General features: G+C 35.4%; 4 protein-coding genes across 11 annotated transcripts; 3 read left to right on the forward strand and 1 right to left on the reverse strand.

Annotated features, from left to right (window-relative positions):
• Positions 1–1,236: 1,236 nt before the first annotated feature.
• Positions 1,237–4,597, forward strand: LOC105975326 (RING/U-box superfamily protein). The gene is made up of 6 exons (XM_013000507.2): positions 1,237–1,435; positions 2,421–3,460; positions 3,574–3,624; positions 3,716–3,814; positions 3,908–4,075; positions 4,178–4,597. Exons 2-6 carry the CDS (start codon positions 2,435–2,437, stop codon positions 4,325–4,327), a joined length of 1,494 nt encoding a protein of 497 aa, XP_012855961.2. The 5' UTR covers positions 1,237–1,435; positions 2,421–2,434; the 3' UTR covers positions 4,328–4,597.
• A 1,115-nt stretch (positions 4,598–5,712) lies between these two features.
• LOC105975341 (Zinc finger protein 622) lies at positions 5,713–9,061 on the forward strand. The gene is made up of 5 exons (XM_013000527.2): positions 5,713–6,060; positions 7,169–7,744; positions 8,019–8,188; positions 8,290–8,508; positions 8,724–9,061. Exons 1-5 carry the CDS (start codon positions 5,956–5,958, stop codon positions 8,881–8,883), a joined length of 1,230 nt encoding a protein of 409 aa, XP_012855981.2. The 5' UTR covers positions 5,713–5,955; the 3' UTR covers positions 8,884–9,061.
• A 549-nt stretch (positions 9,062–9,610) lies between these two features.
• LOC105975365 (E3 ubiquitin-protein ligase, putative (DUF1644)) lies at positions 9,611–12,576 on the reverse strand. Of its 2 annotated transcripts, none has more exons than XM_013000560.2 (4): positions 12,471–12,576; positions 10,536–11,419; positions 10,086–10,122; positions 9,611–9,974 (listed from the first exon to the last, which is right to left on the reverse strand). In XM_013000560.2, exons 2-3 carry the CDS (start codon positions 11,408–11,410, stop codon positions 10,086–10,088), a joined length of 912 nt encoding a protein of 303 aa, XP_012856014.1. In that variant the 5' UTR covers positions 11,411–11,419; positions 12,471–12,576; the 3' UTR covers positions 9,611–9,974. The 2 variants fall into 2 exon arrangements, with proteins under 2 accessions (XP_012856014.1, XP_012856013.1); XM_013000559.2 differs by having other exon boundaries at positions 9,611–9,979.
• Positions 12,577–13,951: 1,375 nt separating this feature from the next.
• On the forward strand, positions 13,952–20,782 carry LOC105975342 (protein KAKU4). Of its 7 annotated transcripts, none has more exons than XM_013000528.2 (11): positions 13,952–14,317; positions 15,333–15,397; positions 16,041–16,156; positions 16,802–16,914; positions 16,994–17,124; positions 17,329–17,505; positions 18,087–18,357; positions 18,450–18,529; positions 18,696–18,786; positions 19,973–20,069; positions 20,194–20,782. In XM_013000528.2, the coding sequence occupies exons 1-11, from the start codon at positions 14,068–14,070 to the stop codon at positions 20,453–20,455; spliced, it is 1,653 nt and encodes a 550-aa protein (XP_012855982.2). In that variant the 5' UTR covers positions 13,952–14,067; the 3' UTR covers positions 20,456–20,782. The 7 variants fall into 7 exon arrangements, with proteins under 7 accessions (XP_012855982.2, XP_012855984.2, XP_012855986.2 ...); XM_013000530.2 differs by having other exon boundaries at positions 13,969–14,317; positions 16,802–16,905; XM_013000529.2 differs by having other exon boundaries at positions 13,972–14,317; positions 16,997–17,124.
• Positions 20,783–20,828: the final 46 nt, after the last annotated feature.

A 20,828-nucleotide genomic window follows, 5' to 3' on the forward strand; every position in this document is an offset into this window, starting at 1 on the left:
CAAGCAAATTGTAGACATTCATAATGGATAGTATTATTTGGTTACTTATCTTTATTAAGGTTTAGTTGTTAGGTTTTTTGTGTATTTGTGGGCACAAATAAACCCTACCCCTAATTTTATTTTCTACCAAATATATGATATTACATCATTCACCTTCCCACAATTAAGGATTTGTTCATTTAATTATTTGTGAAGTGGTTAGATAGAAATAAGGTAAGTGGAGAGTGAGAAGAAAAAAAAGGTTATTTAATTTAAAAATATTCATTTAAATCTATTTAAACGCTACACTGGTTATTCATCGAATTTCGCTGAATGTAACATCTACAAAATTATATAAAAGGCTTTGATTGAGTTTTTTTTATAGAGAAAATGGATTCTAACTTGGGTTAAGTTAGGTGATAGAGTTAGGCACAACATTGATTGGTTAAGATTAACTATAGGCTTATAAATTATAATTGATGCTTCATAATTGAATTAGAATTTGCCAACATTTTAGATTGAGTGGAATTTCTAATTGTGGCCAAATGTTTAATAAAATTTATTAAGTGATGTCATCCGAATGTATTATTACAATGATAATATTTAATAATCAATTAATACAAAATACAAAAAAAAAACATAATATAATAATCATACACAGTTATTTTTTATCTTTTCATTTTGCTCGAATTGAAAAAACTTGTTTCAAAATCAGAATTTTTTCGGATCGAAACTCGAGAAAGTCAAAATCAGAATTTTTTTCATTAATCAAAATCGGATCAAAAATCGAATCTCATATTTATTACAATTATGATTCAAAAAAATTGATTTTTTTTTTTTAATTCGAAAATATTGCTCCAAACTTAAAAATATTAGAATCTCAAAAATTATATTTCAATTTCCATCAATAATTAAATAATCAACAATCCCAAAACAATAAAAATAAAAATTCTATGTGGGAGTCGGTGGGACCCACACCAACCTGTGGGCGGCCCAAAAAATTGAAACATCCAAACCCAATCGTTGACCGTAGAAACACACAAAGATCAAATAAAATCGGACGGCTGAAATCGATTGAAATAACACAAAAGGCAGGACGGCAATCCAGCAAAGGTTTGTTGAGAATTTGTTTACGATTTATGGTTAGTGTGCAACTCTCCTTATCTCCCCTCCCCATTTGCCTCGGATCTTTAACATTATATATTATATTCACACGCACATATATATACATATTTTTTGTATATATATTATATATATATTAGTTTCAGAATATATAAGTATATAGTTTAATAATAATAATAATAATAGACACCACACCACGTCTTTCTCCCTTGTCTGAAAAGGGCCAAGCCCTCTTCTCGTATCGCGTAGTAGTTGCTACTTTCTCTTTCTAATTTCTTTTTGTAATAAGAGAGAGAAAATCAAAAGAAAAGGTGAAGAAACAAAGAACAACAAGGTTTGTCTGAATATCTGTTTTCTTGATTATCATCTGTCCTTTTTTTTTTTTTGATTTCTGATTGGTGTTTGAAGTTTGATTTTTTTTTTTGATTTATTGATCGAATTTATTTATTTATGAAGTGTTTGTTTTTGTTGATGATTCTGAATGGGTTAATTGATTTATTTTGGCTCTGTTTATTTTTTTTTATCCAAAATTATTAAATATGATTTTTTTTTTTAATATGGGTTTTGTTTCCTGTTCAATTTAAGGTTGGTGAAGTTTGTCTAATATATTTGTATTGGAAAAATTGACTTTCTTGGAGTTTTTATTTATTTACTAAAATTTGTTCATCATCATCTTTATTTTGTGTGAATTTATATTTTGCTATAATTTGTTATTTAAATTCCAGCACGTGCAGATTGTTTGATATGGAAGAAAGTGAGGAGTCATATTTGCTTCAGCTTTTTTGGTGACTTTGATTCTGATAAAAAAGAAAAAAAGAGTATCTTTTCATTAATAGAAAGTGTGAAGCAATCAAATAAGTTATTGCAGAAATTTTCAGTTACAGATAAATAGCAACAAAAACTTGTGTTGACTGTATATACACAGATATAGATATATCTATATATATACATGTGTGTGTATATATAACACGGAGAATATTTGGATACTCGATGATTTTTATGTGTGCCTCAACATCTTGGTGTATCGGTTTATCTCTATTTATTTCCCTTTAACGTTAGCTATTTATATGTAGTATTCGTATTTACCACTTCCCTTTCCTCGTTCGATGAAATGAGCTCCATTAGGTTTTTTTTTTTTTTTTTTCTAATAACTATGTCAATTTTTTTCTCGATAATGATAATCTTGTTGGTGTTCGGTTATTTGACTAAGATTCATCTTATGACTAAACATTCTTTCTTATTCGAGGTTAATGATGTCGGTTAAGGTTTTTTAAAGGCTAAAAAAAATTTGTTTTTTTTTTTTTGTTTTCTTGGAACAGAGCTACGACTAATCATGGATCGATGTCCCGGTAAGAGAGTTACAGCTGGCGGTGGCACGATTATGTCGCCCAAAAAAGCATATTCCGTTGCTTATAAAGGCACATCAAACGAAGGGGATCAAAACACTCAGTTTTGCAACCGAATTGGATGCAGCGGAAGAATCAAATGCAGTCAAAATCCAAGATTTGGAAGCTCCGATTGCAATTCAAGAACCAAGTGCAATGCAAATCCAAGAATCGGAATCTCCGATAATAATAATAAAGCCAAATATGCGAAGCCCACTTTCTCCTCTTCAAACGCAAGCGAAGCAAACCGGAATTCCACTAGGGTTACTCCCGATTCGACCGCTGGTGCAAAAAAATCAAATCTTGATTCAAAGCGAAAGATGCCTTCTCAATCAAAACCCGATCCCTCGGAAAGTAGCAGTCTTTCGAGCGAATCGGAATCGGTGAAAAAATCTGAAGAAGGGGTTAATACTTCAGAATACGGGAGTTCTAGTGTATCTTCGAGCAATAATAATAGACCTCGAAAAATATTTCAGCATAAATACGGATTATTAAAGAACCAAAACACCCCTCATTCGCCATCTTCGTCCCTTCCATCAACTTCTAGAAGCTCTCCACAAGGGCCGTTCAATAGGGGCAAATACGGAATTAGGAATCTGAAATGCAATTCGATTTCGGACGTCGTACGTCCCAACAGCGAAGTGGGACCCGTTGGTAAAAATTCGATGAAGAGGAGAAGTGTTGAAGGAGAAAGTAGTCTCTCGAGTAGGTGGAGAAATAATAGTGGTATTTCTATTTCCGATTCGACGAGTGCGAACGCAAGAACAAGGCTTTCTCAACACAGACAGAATGGAAGAAATGCTGGTAATGAAATAGCCTTTAGTGGTGGTGGGAATTCGTTAAGGCAGTTTTCTGCGAGTGGGCCCCGACATTCTAGTAATTCGAGTGGTAGTGGTAATAATTCGTCCACTTCTGATGAAACGGGGTTTGCGCAGTTGATGAGTCATCGGTATAATATGGATGGAATTGCTGAGGTATTAATTATTGTCGAGCCCTTTTCTATATGTTCGATTTGAAGTAGTTTTGAGCTGGATTTTTTTTTCAAGATTCTTTTTTTATATGTGATATCTTTTTTCAATTTTGTTAGGTGCTATTAGCTCTTGAGAGGATCGAACAAGACGAAGAGCTGACACATGAGGTATTCTTTCTCGTCTTTTTTTTTTTTGGCAATAAAAACGTATGGAAATTTTCGATTATAATTTATAATAATCTTTTTTTTTCTTACACAGCAAGTACTTGCATTGGAAACCAGTTTGTTTCTAAGTGGCCTCAATCTCTATGATCAACATCGAGACATGAGATTGGATATCGATAATATGTCATACGAAGTTCGTTTTTTTCTTTTGTCTCTAAATTTATTTATTAATTCTGTCTTGTTTCAATAGATAATAATAACCTTAATATTATGTATTTTTTGACAGGATTTATTAGCTCTAGAAGAGAAGATGGGTACAGTCAGCACAGCGCTCCCAGAAGATGCTTTGTCGAAATGCATTAGGAGAAGCGTATATAAGGTGGTGGGCCCACCCAAAGTACAAATTACAGAATCGGACGACGATGATAATGACATCAAATGCAGTATTTGCCAGGTAATTAATTAATTTTTATTAACTGTTATTAGTTATTACTTTCGAATTGAAGAGGAGTCTTAAAAAAAATCGATTTTACGAAAAATGCATAATTATTTTCAGGAGGAATATGTGGTGGGGGACGAAATCGGAAATTTGGTGGAATGTCAACACGGATTTCACGAAAAATGTGTGAATCATTGGCTTCAGATGAAGAATTGGTGCCCGATCTGTAAATCTTCGGTGGCTCCATCGAAATTATCGTCGTCTTAGTGTAATAAAAGTTGTTAATATACAGCTGCATTTCTTGGAATTTTTTTTTCTTCTGTTTTTTATTTTTATTTTCATTTTAATGGTCACAGTGTAAATAATTCTCTGTTGTGTATTTGTTCACTGTCTGCACATATATGCAAGTGCAGTTATTCAAGCATCCATTTTGGTTTGCTTTCTAATTTTATCATTTATTGTAACTCTTTTATATATGTATATATGTGTGTGTATATATATACACATATATGTTATGTATGTATTTTGAATTGTAGATGTTTCCTTGGTGCACATTTTACCTAGTGTAGCATACATTTTTCAAAGTTTGGTTTTCATAAATTTCACTGTAAATTAAAAAACCTTGCTATTTGATGATGGAATCAAATGATTGATTAATTTTTTTTCTTAAGATATATATTGGTGCTTAGATTAAAAAAAGAAAGTTCTGCAATTCTAGTCGAGTATCTGCATGTTTAACTAAATATATTGTTGGGGATTCACTTTGTAACAAACATTTTACCACCATAAATACCTCCAATTTATGGAGTTGTTAACATCTTTAATGGTTCAGTTCCTTCGTATAGTTAAGTCATTTTGTTCAGAATATCCAGATGGAAGCAACACAAACAACTTTCGAGCACGGAGCATTCACCATGAGTCAAAAATTCTAGATCTATCCCCACTCACTTGTGAGTTGACTCACCAACACATGCACATTCAATCAGTTAATAAGAAACACTCTTAATATCTCATCAAACTCAGTATTTCACTAAACAAATATTCAATCTACTCACAGAAGACGAAGATTGAAGACATAAAGTGGTTTGAATTTGAAAAGAGCGTGTTGCTCTTATCTCTCTCTAACAACAGTATATATAGCCAACAAAGCAACGGTGTAGTATACTATTGAATGTGCCTCGGAGTTTGTCTCCCGTTGTACAGAAAAGATTGTACAATGTTGGCGGAAAAAGACTATAGGTGAGGGAGGTACTGCAGATAGATAGCGAGAGAAGAGGAAAGTGGCGATGATGCGGAAGAAATGGAAGAGAGATTGGTGTTGAGACAATCTTTTAAACTAATGGATTAACGGTCAAGATTAGTGAAGAAAGAATGGGCGGTCAAGATCACTCGAGCTGGACTTTCTTGAGTGTGAGTTGAATCCACTGCCGTGTTACAATTAGGATTAAATTGGAATTGAGCTCAATCAAAAATAATTCATGCCTGAGCCCAAAATCCTCACATATACATGTATAGATCTATAATAAATTATACACCATATAGTATAATATATTACGATAAAGTTCATCGAGTGTAGTATAAAACAAATTGTCCCAAAAAGCTAATAACTTGAAAGATAAGGGGTTAAAATGAAAATATTATAATTCCTGTATGTCGGCCGTTAATTAATCGAAATTACACTACTGGCACACTTGCAGACGATCGCGCTTGCGCAAGACGATACGACACCGTTTTACATGACCGCTCTATATATAAAGTAGCCATATATATATAAATAGATATTTTACAGAGCACAATCAAAGCGGCGAACCCTCACAATCTTCATTTGTAAGCATTTTCCGTCGGTAATCGAAACCTAGAGAGAGAGAGAGAGAGAAAAAGGAGAGGAGAGAGAAATGCCTGGATTGACGTGCAACGCGTGCAACACTGAATTTCTGGATGATGTTGATCAGAAACTCCATTACAAATCCGAATGGCACCGTTACAATCTCAAACGCAAGGTTTTCCCCCTTTTTTTCTCTTACTTTCCTGATTTATTTATAATTGTTTGTTGGTCGGCTGTTGTTATTTCTTCGTATTTTCCGGAGTATGTGACGAAAATGGATTTTTAATTTTTTTTTAAATTTTTTCAGTTTTTGATATATTTAGGTTTTGATACAAGGACACCCGATATGTTAGTTCCCTTATTTGTTGTTTGAAAATAGTTGAATGTTACTTTGGATTACGGTTTTGTGATTCGAGGAACTGATTTCTCTGTGTGAATTGGTATCATGGATTTGGAAGTGGTTAGCGAAGTTGACAAACTCTCGGGATATAAGAACTGAATGCGAATTGAGCTCTTTGATTTTGATTAAATTTTTTTCGAATGGGTCAAGTGCCCGAATCATTTTGAGTATGAAAGATGAATTCTAATGGAGGAGTGTTAGACTTGTTATTTACGAGACTATGCCCAGACTAGCTGACTGTAGTTTTATTTCTGTTTGGAGTATTCTTGCTTGATAGACGATTCTTGCCATTGAGTTTTTCTCGCAACGAATATTGCAATCTCTTTGACATGTTTCTAACCAGACATGGAATCAGTGATTAACATTAAATAAAAGGGCTTATGAGATTAAACACATGGACCTTCTGCTACACCTAAAGCCTGTAATGACTTCTACAAATATATAATATTTGTGGCCAAGAATTATGAGGATGAATAGAGTTCACCGGTTTTGTCGAGGACTCCTATATAAGTTTGTTTATCGGGTGCACCCTCTAGTTCATCCTACCCTCTTGTAGGAGGATTGGATTGCTGTGGGTAGCCAGACTAATTAACTAATTACAGAATATATGCACAGTTCGTTTTCTCTTTTTCTTTCTCCCTGTTTTGATGTCGGAATCCTTCCATGCTGTAAACTTGTTAATATATTGAACACTTGTTATTAGGTTTGATTTGAACGACTTTTTCGATGCATCTTCATAGATTGGAGTTTGGAGTTTTCCTTTGTCGTATTAGAGAGTGTTGTTGCTGTTTCAGATTCTTTCATTATTTAAATATATGATCATGTCTATTGTTGTAGTTCCTCTATTTAATCTTGCATTTTACATGTCGTGTTTATCGAACAGGTTGCAGGTGTTCCTGGAGTGACTGAAACACTCTTCATAGCCAGACAATCTGCCATTGCAGAAGAGAGAGGGAATTTAAACGTAACTCCCATGATGTATAGCTGTGGCTTTTGTGGCAAGGGTTACAGAAGCTCTAAAGCCCACGCACAGCACCTACAGTCTAAATCTCACTTGATAACAGTCTCCGAAGCGACAGGTGGCAAAGACGAAGGGAGCACAATAATCAAACCTCTTCGCCGTGTGGCAAAACAGCCTCCCAAACACATGGTCGAAGAAGACGAAGACTCCGAAGACAGTGAATGGGAAGAGGTTGATCCTGAAGAAGACTTGATCAGTGAAAACGGTGATGCTTTGAGAAAGCTTAATCTGAATAAGAATTCTTCTGATGCTGACATGGATGAAGATGACGAGGACAATTTTGAAGATTTGGATCCATCTTGCTGCTTTATGTGTGATATGGAGCATGGTACTTTAGAGAGCTGTATGGTGCACATGCACAAGTACCATGGATTCTTTATTCCTGATATCGAGTATCTGAAGGATCCTAAAGGTCTTCTTACTTATCTCAGCCTCAAGGTAATCACTTTTTGTTTATACTAAGGCCTCGTAATAAGATTGATAAGATTGATTGCTTTGGATAGGATTGCACATTGTCCATGATAACGTAATATTATCTTATATCTAGAATAAGTGCTTGTATCGGGTGATGTCCTTCATAGGATTTTGTAATTAATAGGGGTTCAGATTGGACTAACTGTGCTTGATTAAATTTTGAGCCAGTCTTTTATCATGGGCTTCAAACTTGGAAACCAAACATTTGATACGCTATGATTATATTGTGTTTCATCAGGTTAAAAGGGATTTCATGTGTTTGTACTGCAACGAGAGAACTCATCCTTTCAACAGTCTGGAGGCAGTTCGAAAGCACATGGAGGCAAAAAGTCACTGCAAAGTACACTATGGTGATGGAAGTGAAGATGAGGAAGCTGAGCTAGAAGATTTTTATGACTACAGCAGCAGGTTTTTCATTTTTGCTTTTTCTTTCAGGCGAAAAGGATTAGTTATTCCATTTTTCTCCCCGACATATCTAACCTGTTATATTTATTTATTTTTCGAATTAGTTATGCGGATGTGAATGGGAAGCAACTCGTTGCAGCTGATGACATCCAGAATGGTATTGAACTTGGTAGTGGTGGCTCGGAACTAATTATAACCAGAAGAGAAGATGATGGTGCAGTATTGACCAAAATGCTTGGATCGAGGGAATATTTGAGATACTATCGCCAGAAACCTCGCCCCACTCCTGCAAATAGTGCCTTAACTAACGCATTAGCTGCAAGGTATGTCAATAAAACTCTTTCTATTTCACACACACACACACAGTTATATATTGATATATGTCATTTAGAAGAATATTCTAGTACTTTCTTCACAGTCAGAAAAAACGACCCCTCGCATATGCATTGTTTTTGGGATGTGGGAAGTCGTGGGATTGGATTCAAATCTTTGATTGCATTGGAAGTTGTGAAAAATAATGTTCGATTCATATATGCAGGTACAAGACCATGGGACTAGCAACTGTGCAGTCAAGAGAACATGTAGTAAGGATGAAAGTAATGAAGGCGATGAACAGGTCAGGTGTTGACATCATGCGCTCTAAAATGGGTATGAAGAGTAACGTCATTCGCAATCTTCCTAAAAACATTCCGTATTAGTCCCAATTTTTCGTGTTTTTTTTTTGTTCTTCTGATGAACTTCAAATGTATTTGGAAGTTGTGCTGTATTAGTACAATGTTTTTGTATCTCCCGGCTTTTGAACTGCTCAACCTATAGACTGGTTTTCTATGTCATGACTATCAAATTTTATCTGTTTCAAATTTTACCTGTTTCAAATTTTGTCATTTTTTTTATTGCGAGTTTAATACGTCAAAATTACGAAAATGTTTTTTTTTTCCTTCGTATTTTTTTGTTAAATGAGTTATTTTTCGATGGAAATCAGTATGTTTTCCTAAACATGCTGATTAGATATACATGTGAAATGAATAATTCATTGAGCAAGACCTGTTCTTTTTATGTCATGTACACTAGCCGGAAATCGAACAGGTTGAATCGGGATTAGCATATCGAAAAGATGTACGATTTTTTTGGAAGTGAAAATTAGTTCCTTCAATTTTTTATTTATTTTTTCATAATTGATAAGCTGGTGCAATATCCTAGAATCGAATACTGGATGGGGGTGGGTCCTGGGGGGCGAGGGATGTCGCATTTTTTGTGTCATTTATCAAAAAAGGAAAAGGGCTTATGTTCTTTACACGCAACTGATGCATCAACATCCACATCTTTACATACAACCACACATATACGTATAGAATATAGATGTGTGTAACACATGCATTCATCTATATATAAGTGTGCATCACAAAAAATAAAACTGGCAAAATATTAATGGTCTATGATGAAGCCAAATAATAAATAAATAAATTTGGCTACGATACATTATCAGAACAGGCAGAAGACTAGATCCTATCAATTGTTGAATTCGATTTGATCATCGAATAAGCTTAAGCTAAGTTTGTCAACAAAATATTAACAAGAAAACATTGAACAAATAATTATTGCACATTAAATTCCAAATACGAAATAATCCTCCGAAACGAAGGAAAAAAAAAAGTGACCGAAAAACGAAGGGCAATCCAAGTATTTTTACATGTCATTTAACAGTGCCAACATCGACTTGTGTCCACTTTCGACTGAACCAAGATGTTGTAATAAGCTTTCCTTTTCCATTCCACAGCTATAATGAACTCTATTCTGTAGCGCAATTTAAGATGAGGTTACTAACGTAATTTGTACAAACGATCCAAAAAAGTTTTCGATATTGACAAATTCATGTAATAGTAAATTGAACACTGCTTACCTAGTTGTCATAAAAACGGGAGCGGCGCCTACGAGAGCTGTGACAAAAAAAACACGCACCAACGTAGCATAAACTGTAAGAAGTTGCCGGTTTCGGAGAAAACCAAAAGAAAAATTACCCCTTATAACAAGTTCTAAATAGAAGTAATTAAATCATTGAATAGATAGTCGAATTTGAGTATCCCACCCAAAAATTCAGATAGCATCACCCCCAAATCTATGACCTCGTAAAAATCAATTCAGCATTTAGTTGGACTTAAACCAATAAAACCAACCATGTATGAACATTCAAGAAAACAGGACATGCTATTCATTGCTCGTAAAACCACACATATCATAAGGCAGTAAATTCTATAGTATCCCTTCTTTCGGTAACTCTCATACGTACATACATACATAGGTCGGGGGGGTGGGGGGGTGGGGGTGCTTGTACACATAAGCATTTGCTCACCTTTGTTGGGCAGCTCTTCCTCTAGATAATCTCCTCGCACTAGCAAACTCATCTTCCACCTCGTCAAGTCTATAATCTGCGTACTCCACAGACGAAACAGAACCCTCGTCCGAATTCGAAGCATCGAAACTCAAACGCCTGTTCCCTCTTCTAGAATCGGCCACCCTCGATCTCCTCCTATTCCTGGACGCCCTAAAATTATCAAACACCTGATATAGCATGCAAGAAGTCCACCAGTTCCCACCCTCCCCACGAAAGTTCTCGAAATCATCCTCCGAATAATCATCCCCATACTCAATCACGTAATCACCCAAAACCACTCCACGTGGCACCTCCGAATGGATGGTGCTCAGAACATCGATTATCTCCGACGACTGCTGGAAATTCTCCCAGTCCAGCTGGCGGGCGGGGTCGATTTTCGAAGGGCATGATTGCGGGTGCTCTAATTTTGCATGCTTTTGAAGCTCGATAAACGTGCCGGAAAATCGGCATTTTTCCTCATCACAAGAACGTTTCTTGATATCTAAATTCTCGCGGGCCTTTTCGGCCACAATCCAACCCGTGACTTCTCCTCTGCAGAGGGGGCAAAAGGGTTTGGTGTCGGATCCCGAATCTTCTACAAGCTTTGGATTATCGGAGGAAATCGGGGCTTGTGGGCCAGGTGGCATACCGTTCGCCTGTTTGAAACGGACCAGGCAGTTGGAGTGGAGATGGTCCGTATCGCACACGAAGGAGCGGCACCCTTTGGAGTAAGACGAGCATTGGAGAAGAACTGCATTGTGGGGGTGGTCTAGGCATATGGGGCATATGACATCATTCCAGTTGGTATACAACTGTGATTCTTCTATAGAGCTCTCTTCCACCATAAGTTTCATATATAGTAACTGAAAATGGAAGTTTCGTAAATCAGAATTAGCCCTCGTGGAATAATAGACAAACACATGCAGGTTTTAACCGGAAAAAAAAAAGAGGGCGATGCATTATACATGTATTTAATGACCCCGTATAATGCATAGAAGAAAGGAGTAATTAGAACAGTTCGCCTTTATTACTCCCACTCAAAATTACACTTTTGAATTTGTTTGTCGACTAGTCCCCCAACATCGACACGTACCACCCAAATAAATCAAGAATTCAGAAAATCGAGAGCACTGCCCATGCACAAAAAATATCAAAAGCATGTCTCCGTTACATACAAATAGTTACGCCACTATCTCATCCGTTATAAAAACCAACGAAACCTCATGGTAAATACCTCCATTCCCAACGAGTAATCGATAAATTAATAACAATAAGTGCAAAAATTAAATAAACCTCATGACCATGTTTCAAAATCTACTCGTTTTTTTTTTCCGAAATTCGACAAGCTTTGGATGGTTGCCAAGAGATTTATATTGCCAGGAACACAAAACATAAGAAGATCCCTTCCCCTCAAATCATATGCAAACCCCCATTCATATAAACACATTTATACCTTCAATTCCTTTACTGAACAACACAATAAATGAATTCTCCTTCGGGCATTATTTATTTTACAGTAAAAACAAACAATTATTACAGATTAAATGAAGCTCTTTTCTCATTAATTCACATTAAAAAAAAATTAAACAATCTCAACACAAGCTGAATAGATTCTCACTCAAAAAGCTCCACATAGTTCAAAGCGGCATCAAATCAATCAGCCAAATAAAAAAAAAATGTATATATATATATACATATATACATACATATATATATATATATATCACATCATAATCATAGGGCTAGATAATCACGGAAGAATCAAACAATCCAATTCACTGTAACACAAAAGTCAACCGACCAATTTTCGATACGACCAGAAAAAAAAAATTAAAAAAAAAATCAGGAGCTACTATGTGGGTGTGCTTGTATGTATTGTGTAAGTATTGTGCATAGAGAGAGAAAGAGCTGAACCTGGACAATTAAATTGTTCTTAGAGAGAGAGAGAGAGAGAGAGCGCCTGGGGAATGGAAAAGTAAACTCGAGAGACAATGGGGGGTCTGGTTTTTATAAAGCTGTTGAAAATTTCACGGTGGGTGGAGGGCTTTTTTGTCTTTTCATATTCACATATATTATTTAGGGTAAATTCCACTTTACCCCCTCGTACTCTGCCTGAGAGTCACTTTACCCCCTCGTACTCTCAATTTTATCGATTTACCCCCTTGTACTTGTACAATTTCCCAATACAACACTTTCCTTCAATTTTTGTCAATTTTGACTCTAACGCCATTTGGTCAACTCTGTAAATTACAAAATTGCCACTGTCTATAACGCGTCGTTTCTCCTTCGTCAATATTGTCATTTCTTCTTCTGGCACCACTTCCCCTTCCAAGATATCCCCAAATTGAACCCCTAACTTAGTAAAAATTAAGACCCAAAAATTGATCGATTCCACCCAGTGCAACGAAAAAACTATATGAATGTGTGAAACTTTCTCTTTTCTAATCTCGGGAGTCAAAATCGAAAAAATTCAATATTTACGTCAATATTTTGACTCTTGACCAAATGGCGTCAGAGTCAAAATCGAAAAAAGTTAACGAAGAGGGTTGTATTGGAAAATTGTACAAGTACAAGGGGGTAAATCTACGAAATTAAGAGTACGAGGGTGTAAAGTGGTTCTTGGCCAGAGTACAAGGGGGTAAAGTGGAATTTACCCTATTATTTAATTTAGTTTCACAAGTAGTGGTACTAATTTATTATACTTTTTATTTTTTCATATATATGTCTTTGGAAGATTACCAAATATGAAAAGACAAATACCATAATTTAAATTACTCCGTATATACCATAATATATACTATAAAATAAAATAAGTGACTGAATACTCATTCTTATTAAATATTTATCAAGTAATTAAGAGTAATTAGAGTAAAATTTAGAAAAGGTTGCAACTAATGCTTTATTAGAACTTTGGAGAGATAAATAAATTGGAAAGAAAATATCTTTAATTAATTATGTAATTTTCATTCTTCGATATTTATCCTTTTTTCATCTATTTTTGCTTAAATAATTACTTATATTTATGTAATTCCAGGAACTCATATAACTTAACAAATTCTCTCATTTTAAATCTCACAAATTATGACGTTTTTTTTTCTTCTAATTTTATCAATTGGGAAGCGACGATAAACTAAATCGACGACGATAATCACAATTTTCAGGTAGAAATTTCATTTTTTCCGAAATTTTCTTTTCGGTTATTTCGCGTTGGTCAACAAGATCTCCCTATGGATAGTTACTATCTTCATTTTTATATAAAATAAATTAATTAGAAGAATACAATTTAATTTAGTAATAATATTTATAAAATAAATAAATTATTAAAATATAATTTTATATATTAAAATAAATTCTTGCCTTCTTTTTTAAATTTCTTTATTATTCTTTGATTAAATGAACATAAAGACAGACTTCAATTAATAATCTTAAACGAGGTTTGGGCTAAACATTAGAAACACCTGATAGAGAGATAATCAGTTGCACATTTCAAATTCCCCAAATTTTCCCCCAAATGTCAACTTTCCGATCCGGCGCCGGCGGAAAAATTGTGACGAATCGCCGGAAGGAGCGGCTGGCCGCCACCCCATACGACCGCCCTCCAACCCAGCCTTCACGTCCTCCGCCACCAAATAGCCCTAATTGGTTCACCGGTATCGTTGTTCCGTCCGCCCGCGCTCTCGCTTCCGGCGCCGGGAAAATTCTATCGTCCATCTTCTCTGAGTCCGAATCCTCCTCTTCTGAAGACGAGGAGTCCGGTTCAGGTAACGCATTCACCTCGTTCGCGTTTTCTTTATTTTTTCGTCTTTTTAAAAAAAAAAATTATTTTTCCATCCACCGTAATTATGTTTAAAATTGTTGCCGGGTTTCCACTTCACGTATCTTCTCGGAAGGAACTCCGTTAAGTTCATAATGAAGTTGTCATGTTTTTGGCATGAGTAGATGTAACCTTGGTCGAAGTTAAGAGAAATATAAATTAGAGCAAGCGCGTTTGGAAATAACTATATAAAAAGGGAAAATATGATACCGAAGCATTTGATTATCTGGTTCTAATATTTGATTTCAGTTATGCAGTTATTAGCCAAATTGATTAAGAATAAAGAAAATGGAAGAAGGATATGAAATGACACACTAGAAATTTACTAGATTTGTGAGACAAATAGGTAGCTGTATCATGTAAGTGTGTCTGGGTTAAAGGACAACTTTCAAGATGTAATTCAAGCATTCGAACTTTGCAAATTGAAATGAAGGGAAATTGATGAAAAGACATTAAGAGTGGATTGGTTTTCTTCTTACAGTTTTAGGATTTCATACACTTGTGGAAAAGCAATTTTACTGGATATATCTCAACATATGAGTTTCTTGGTACATGCGGTACTGTTTTGAGTTATTAGGGAAGTAGCTGAAATCGATGAATTCAGGCAGAAGATGCTAGCTATAATTTGCAATAATCCATAACACTTTAATCATTACTGCATTTGTGTATGGGCTAATGTAATGGTTGTAGATATTTCCTTAGAAACTTCTATATGCAAAATCACCATTCAGAGAAACTGGCGTTACCCTGCATTTTCTAGTTCGATGACTTTAGAGTTACCTTCTACATTATTACAGTCAGTTCATGCTAGTGCGCCGACTAAATGTAGCAACTTTTAGTGATTTTAATTTCCTCAGCCCTTTTTTCTACATATCTTTTTCCTTTGCTCACATTGTTTGGCTGACAGATATTTGCATTTCTTTTCTTTGGTTTTTTTTTTTCCTCCATTTCTTGCGAGGCAGAGGATGACATTGACAACGATAATCACTTTGAGACCCTTGATTATGGAGTTAACACGTTAAACGAGGTAACCTGTTACTTATTTATGCATGACCAGAAGGATTTTGAAATGCCATAGGGAATTTACTACTTTTAATTCGCTTTGTGTTCTTATTGGCATGCATTTTAAAACGATTTATTGTGCATGCTAGCTGTAGATTTATCAGTCCATTCTAAGACAAGAAGAATCCTGAACATACAGATAATCATAAAATGTTCCAGACCTTATTCCGGGAGAAAAATTCTCATGCAACAATATATTTATATACACATTGCTTTGGTATTCCAGCCAATAAGTTCATCTGTGAATCCGAATTTCGGTGGAATGATTCGTTTTTGTTTATGGTTTGGGAATGCGATTCTGATGTATGATAGATGTAGTAGTATCTTTTGAATTTGAAATAAGTCTTCACCCAAAGATCAAGATATGTCATGTGGTAAAATATAGATGATGAAAAGTTTGATTTAACTGCAGGAAACCAAGGCATAAGTAATCTTTTAACTACAGCCTTATAGGAGTAAGAAAATGTAATAAGATTCATTTCACTTAGTTTCTTCATTTATAGAAAAACATGTAAAATTGGTTAGTTTATGGTTTATCTCACCATTGTTGAGCTATTTTGGCCCATTTTTTTGATATCAAAGCTTGATTCTTTCTTTTTCTTATGTAGACAAATGTGAATTCATCAGAAATGATGCAACATGGACAAGATTCTCATTTAAGTGTGTGGAGGGGTGAAACGAAACGGATAATTGAGCAGCTTATTATGCATGAGACTTTTTCAAGGTAATAGCCAGACTTTTGATGTTTATGTACCTTGGTAAATTTTCTGTTGAGTCATTTGTTATATGTATCATTTCTTCTTTTTTCTTCTTTGATGTTCTTATTGTGTCTAGGATTTAACCACCTTGTTTGTGATGAGAAACGATGGTTGCTAAGTTGAACTTATGTTACTATCTGATTCTCGCCTCTATTAATGTTTTGTATTACATACATTTGTTTGACTTCATATGTTAAAGAAAGACCAGAATATGTGAAACATTTAACACCACTTGCTTTTATTATTTGTCACTAATACTACATTGTGAACTGAGAATTGTTTTGGTATGTACATCATTCTTCAAAACTTGACGCGTGTGCTCTTGAGCACAGGTAAATTCATTTTGTTGCTATTTATTTGATGGTCCGAGCTGCTATCTGTTTTGATCAATTGATATTTGGTGATACTATCTAAGCTTCTCGAACAGATATGTGATTACTCAATGCAGTACATGAACCTCGATTGACATTCATGGGTCATGTATTAATTCGCAGTTCTGCACCCAGTGTGCAAATTAGTAGATTTGTTAGATTACTTGTGCTATGGAAAAAGCTTATTTCTAGCAGACGTATTATTCACCATTTATCCTTTCCTTTTTCAAAATTTATCAGAGAAGAATGTGATAGATTGACTAAAACTCTTAATTCGCGGGTTATGGACTGGTCAATGGAAGCAGGGGAGAAAAGTTCACTTGTTGGCCTTCCAGAGAAGACAGGTGATCCTGGTATTGCTCTTTAAGAAATCTGTCAATCATCCCATTGTGGAAACTTTTCAATTATTAATAGACCTCTGATTATGAACAGAAGATGCTGATATATACAACAAAGCTGTTGAGGAAGCTAAAAAATGGTTTCAAGAGAAGAAAGTGGGTTCAAGCTCAGTGACAAAGTTGGCTCGGGGAACCTGTAACCTTAACTCGACTGGGCTTGACCTTGTTAGTGATTCTTCTGCGTTTTTGCTATTAATGTCGTTGTCTTGTTGTTATATTCACCATCTTGTAGTATATCCAAATGGATTGTTTCCATCATAGACTCATAGTACCTTGATAATATATGTTCTTTTGGCTCCTCTTGAGTTTAGGAATGTCTCTAAGCTTCAGAAATAAATCTTGATCTGACAATAAGGTTTACCATTGCAGGTGGAAACTGGGTCAGGTTCTCCTGTGGATGTGGCCAGATTCTATATGAAGGAAAGACCACCTTGGGCATCTCCTGGGAGAAATGTTGAGTTAAGAACCCCCTTGACAAAGACAATGAAGCTTTTCAATGAAGGAACATCACATTCGGTTCACCGCGGTGCTTCGTCATCATCAAAGGTTCATTTCTTACTGTTTCTTGTTATTCATTCATTTCTGCTTCAGAAAGATGGTACCTCTTGTGAGAGTTTGTCAATTTGGCCTTCTACTTTCCCCTTTCTGTTCTGCTCTCTTAACATTTTTTCAGGGTGTTTTGCAACTAACTTTACACAATTCTAATATCTCTTATGCATCTTTACTTATTGCACAATTTAGTTTAACAAAGTTGGTTCACAAAATATCAACCATTTTATGTTAAGAGTTTCCCAAACCTCTAGAAAAATGCAATTGTGTGTTAACATTGCCCAAAAGTTTGGTCTGTTCTTTCAAAGAATTTGATTTTTTTCTCATGGAACGTTATTTATCCATGGTTGCGACGGCATTTGTCTTGTTTGTACACAGATGTCTCATTTACTGGTTCCTGTTTTATTTGTTTTGTTGCATGTATCCAAGTGTTTCTTTTTACCATAGAAATGATGGAAAATATATTTATATAAAATCTACCAATATCTAACAGTATAAATTTTTGTATTTGTGTGTGTTTTCTTTCTTTGTTCTGACTCTACTTTTTCACCTCATTGCTCTATTATTGCAATTCACAGAAACGGAGTTCTCTTGCCTCTGGATCATGGAATATCCAGGAAGAACTACGAAGAGTGCGCTCAAAGGCAACAGAGGATATGCTGCGCACTCCATCCAGTAAAGTTGATCCGGCTTTGTTTGCAGTTGAACCAGTTAGGTTGGACTCTGTAGGAACCAGTGAACTAGTTTTTGATATGGGAGAGAGAATGACTGAGCCAGAGCCTTATAGGAACACTAAACCAATAAATGCATTGGTAGATGCAGGAGTGAGCTTCGATCCTGCCCTTGCAGGTTTGTTTTTCTTGTCTAGATGTTCAGCTAGTGAAATAGGTTTTAGATGCTTGTATCTAAAGAACATTGACTTGCATTCTTTGCCCTTTCAGCTTTGGAGTCAAGACAAGATGGTGAGTCACGTGAAGCACGGCAATCTAAGCCAGCTACTTCTGTTTCTTGCAATAGCGAGGTACTACATTGGCAAAGTCAGTTTCTTATAGCTGTTTATTCGTCTCTTAAGTATGTGGAATTATAAAAACTGAATCTGGAAATAGGATCGACATACATCTTCCATTAAAAAATTCCCCATTGCACTTCTTAATCATCCTAAAAGACCATGTGTAATTTTTTGAAAGGCCTCAGAAGCTGTTCATGGGGATGGTGAATGTGCAGCATCTAAGTTCCTGCAACCTTCCAGTTCCAATCACGCTGAGGAGCACCAAAATGGTACTCGGGTTTTTCTTCTAACCTTGTTGGTTTATATTTTTGGTGGGATACTTTGTTGAGTTATGAAGCTGAATATGTTATCGAGATAATGGAAACTAAATTGATAATCATTTGCTTCGTTATACAAATAGGATAATTGGGTATTTAAAATGCATATTTGTTCTCTTACTCCATTATGAAGATCTGATGGACGAACTATCATATGACCCGTGCATGACATCACTGCGTAACGCTTAAGAGAATGGAAACACAGGATTAATGTCTTAATGATTTCAGTATAGCTAAAGATAATCAGTAAATCAAATACCTTGAGCTAATTCATATATCAATATGTTTATTTCCGTCCCTATTCCTTTTCGTACATAGCAGGGTTACCTCCCTTAAGTAAATGTACATGACCCATCTATTACTATTATTGACCTGTATGAGTGGTTTGAATAAAGTCCATTGCTATATCCATGTATAGACCTGTATGAGTGGTTTGAATAAAGTCCATTGCTGTATCCATGTATTGCTCTACAGGACTCTTGTTATATCCATGTATTGCCGATCCATGTTTTTTTTTTGGTGATTTCCGATTATGATATGATTCATTCAAATCTGGGGTAAATATTAGCGTCTATTGGACTTAATAAAGACTTTTATTGTTGCTACAAGCAGCTTTTTGTTGGCTGCCTGATATAGGAAGATGGGGTGAGGAGAGTAACAAGGAGAATAACAATGCAGAGAGAGGGGCTAAGTTAAAGCAAGAACGCGAACTTAAGAGGCTGGAAAGCTCAGTGAATTACAATGCGAGAAAACAAAAAGGATGAAATAGCCGAAACATTTTGATATAAAAGAGTAAAAGAAGAAAAATAGTGAATTGGTCATATGCATTGATACGTTGTTTGTAGTTCTGTACATAGGATGTAGGTAGTTTTTTTTTTCCGGGGACTTGATTGAAGAGTCTTGTCTGTTCCTTTTTCCGTATTCGCTGTTCTTTGCCCTGTTACTACCATTATACATCAAATATTTGACATTTTGGAAATAGTAAATAACATATTTATTCATTTACAAACTTTGCCTATTTTCATTCTCCCCTCGTTACCGTTATCACTTTGTATGCTGACTTTGCAATGTATGTGGAAGAGAGATATTTTAACTGCAAATGAAATGTAGCCCCTTAATCTCAACCTCTCTTCTACAGGTCCAGATTTGAGTAAGACCAATGGAACTTCGGTAACTGAGTTGACTCAAACTGGCGAAAAACAGAGCGCAAACGGTCTCCCAGCATCCCAAGCCAGGTCAAATCAGAAACATCAACTCCTTTACTTCCTATGTTCCTCATGTTCCTGTAATGAAATTGACTCGGCATATTCTTACACAAAAAAAAAAAATCTTGCAAATTAACTCGTTTTTGATGTTCAGTCTTTCTGAAGAAGCGGCTGAGAAAAAAATGCCTGTGAATGTTATGAATGCTGAAGGCAACTCTGAGCTTCCGAACGAAGCTTACATGGAAGTCCCTGTTGTAATTGAATCGGTTAGTTTGGGAGTGCAATACGAAGAATTATCACAAGATACAGCTCAGCATTCTCCGAAGGAAAAGATTGAAGCTGTTGTGGCTGGAAAGCAACAAGGACGGAAATTGGGTAGATACAACCGTAGAGGCGGCAGAGGAAGAGGTAAATGATGAAAGATGATATATATGTTGTACACTTCTGTAGGAAAAAAAAAAAAAAAAAGGAAATTTCCACTGTGTCGGTTTAGGAGTTAGTGTTAATTTCGAGTTGTTGTGGTGTTTGTAGGCATCTGATTATATTATTAGCTAAGTTAATTTATGCGCAGCTTTTTGTTTTAGCAATGTCGTTCGTGTGAACAAGCGACTCTCGTAGAGTATCGAAATTTCAATGCTGATGTTGACCCTTGTTTTATTTCTCCGTAGGTTTGACACATTCTAGAAGTTCTGTAATCGTACTAGGACTACTTATTAGTGCAATTTCTTATGGTATTTTACGAAGCAGTGTTTTGATTTTTTTTTTCCTCCCCCCAAAATCGAAGGAAAA

This window comes from Erythranthe guttata, chromosome 1 (genome assembly GCF_056151865.1).
Source record: "Erythranthe guttata isolate IM_541 chromosome 1, IM_541, whole genome shotgun sequence".
In the NCBI taxonomy this organism is placed as follows: Eukaryota; Viridiplantae; Streptophyta; class Magnoliopsida; order Lamiales; family Phrymaceae; genus Erythranthe; species Erythranthe guttata.

What these genes read in the sequence shown, in the direction of transcription:
- LOC105975326 (XM_013000507.2), top strand. Translation starts at nt 2,435, where the DNA reads ATGGATCGATGTCCCGGTAAGAGAGTTACAGCTGGCGGTGGCACGATT. An exon ending in ATATGGATGGAATTGCTGAG is followed by an intron (nt 3,461 to 3,573) that starts GTATTAATTATT and finishes CAATTTTGTTAG; the next exon opens with GTGCTATTAGCTCTTGAGAG. An exon ending in ACGAAGAGCTGACACATGAG is followed by an intron (nt 3,625 to 3,715) that starts GTATTCTTTCTC and finishes TTTCTTACACAG; the next exon opens with CAAGTACTTGCATTGGAAAC.
- LOC105975341 (XM_013000527.2), top strand. Translation starts at nt 5,956, where the DNA reads ATGCCTGGATTGACGTGCAACGCGTGCAACACTGAATTTCTGGATGAT. An exon ending in TTACTTATCTCAGCCTCAAG is followed by an intron (nt 7,745 to 8,018) that starts GTAATCACTTTT and finishes GTGTTTCATCAG; the next exon opens with GTTAAAAGGGATTTCATGTG. An exon ending in ACTAACGCATTAGCTGCAAG is followed by an intron (nt 8,509 to 8,723) that starts GTATGTCAATAA and finishes TCATATATGCAG; the next exon opens with GTACAAGACCATGGGACTAG.
- LOC105975365 (XM_013000560.2), bottom strand. Translation starts at nt 11,410, where the DNA reads ATGAAACTTATGGTGGAAGAGAGCTCTATAGAAGAATCACAGTTGTAT. An exon ending in GGAAGAGCTGCCCAACAAAG is followed by an intron (nt 10,123 to 10,535) that starts GTGAGCAAATGC and finishes TTTTTGTCACAG; the next exon opens with CTCTCGTAGGCGCCGCTCCC.
- LOC105975342 (XM_013000528.2), top strand. Translation starts at nt 14,068, where the DNA reads ATGTCAACTTTCCGATCCGGCGCCGGCGGAAAAATTGTGACGAATCGC. An exon ending in ACTCGACTGGGCTTGACCTT is followed by an intron (nt 17,125 to 17,328) that starts GTTAGTGATTCT and finishes TTACCATTGCAG; the next exon opens with GTGGAAACTGGGTCAGGTTC. An exon ending in CTTCGATCCTGCCCTTGCAG is followed by an intron (nt 18,358 to 18,449) that starts GTTTGTTTTTCT and finishes TTGCCCTTTCAG; the next exon opens with CTTTGGAGTCAAGACAAGAT.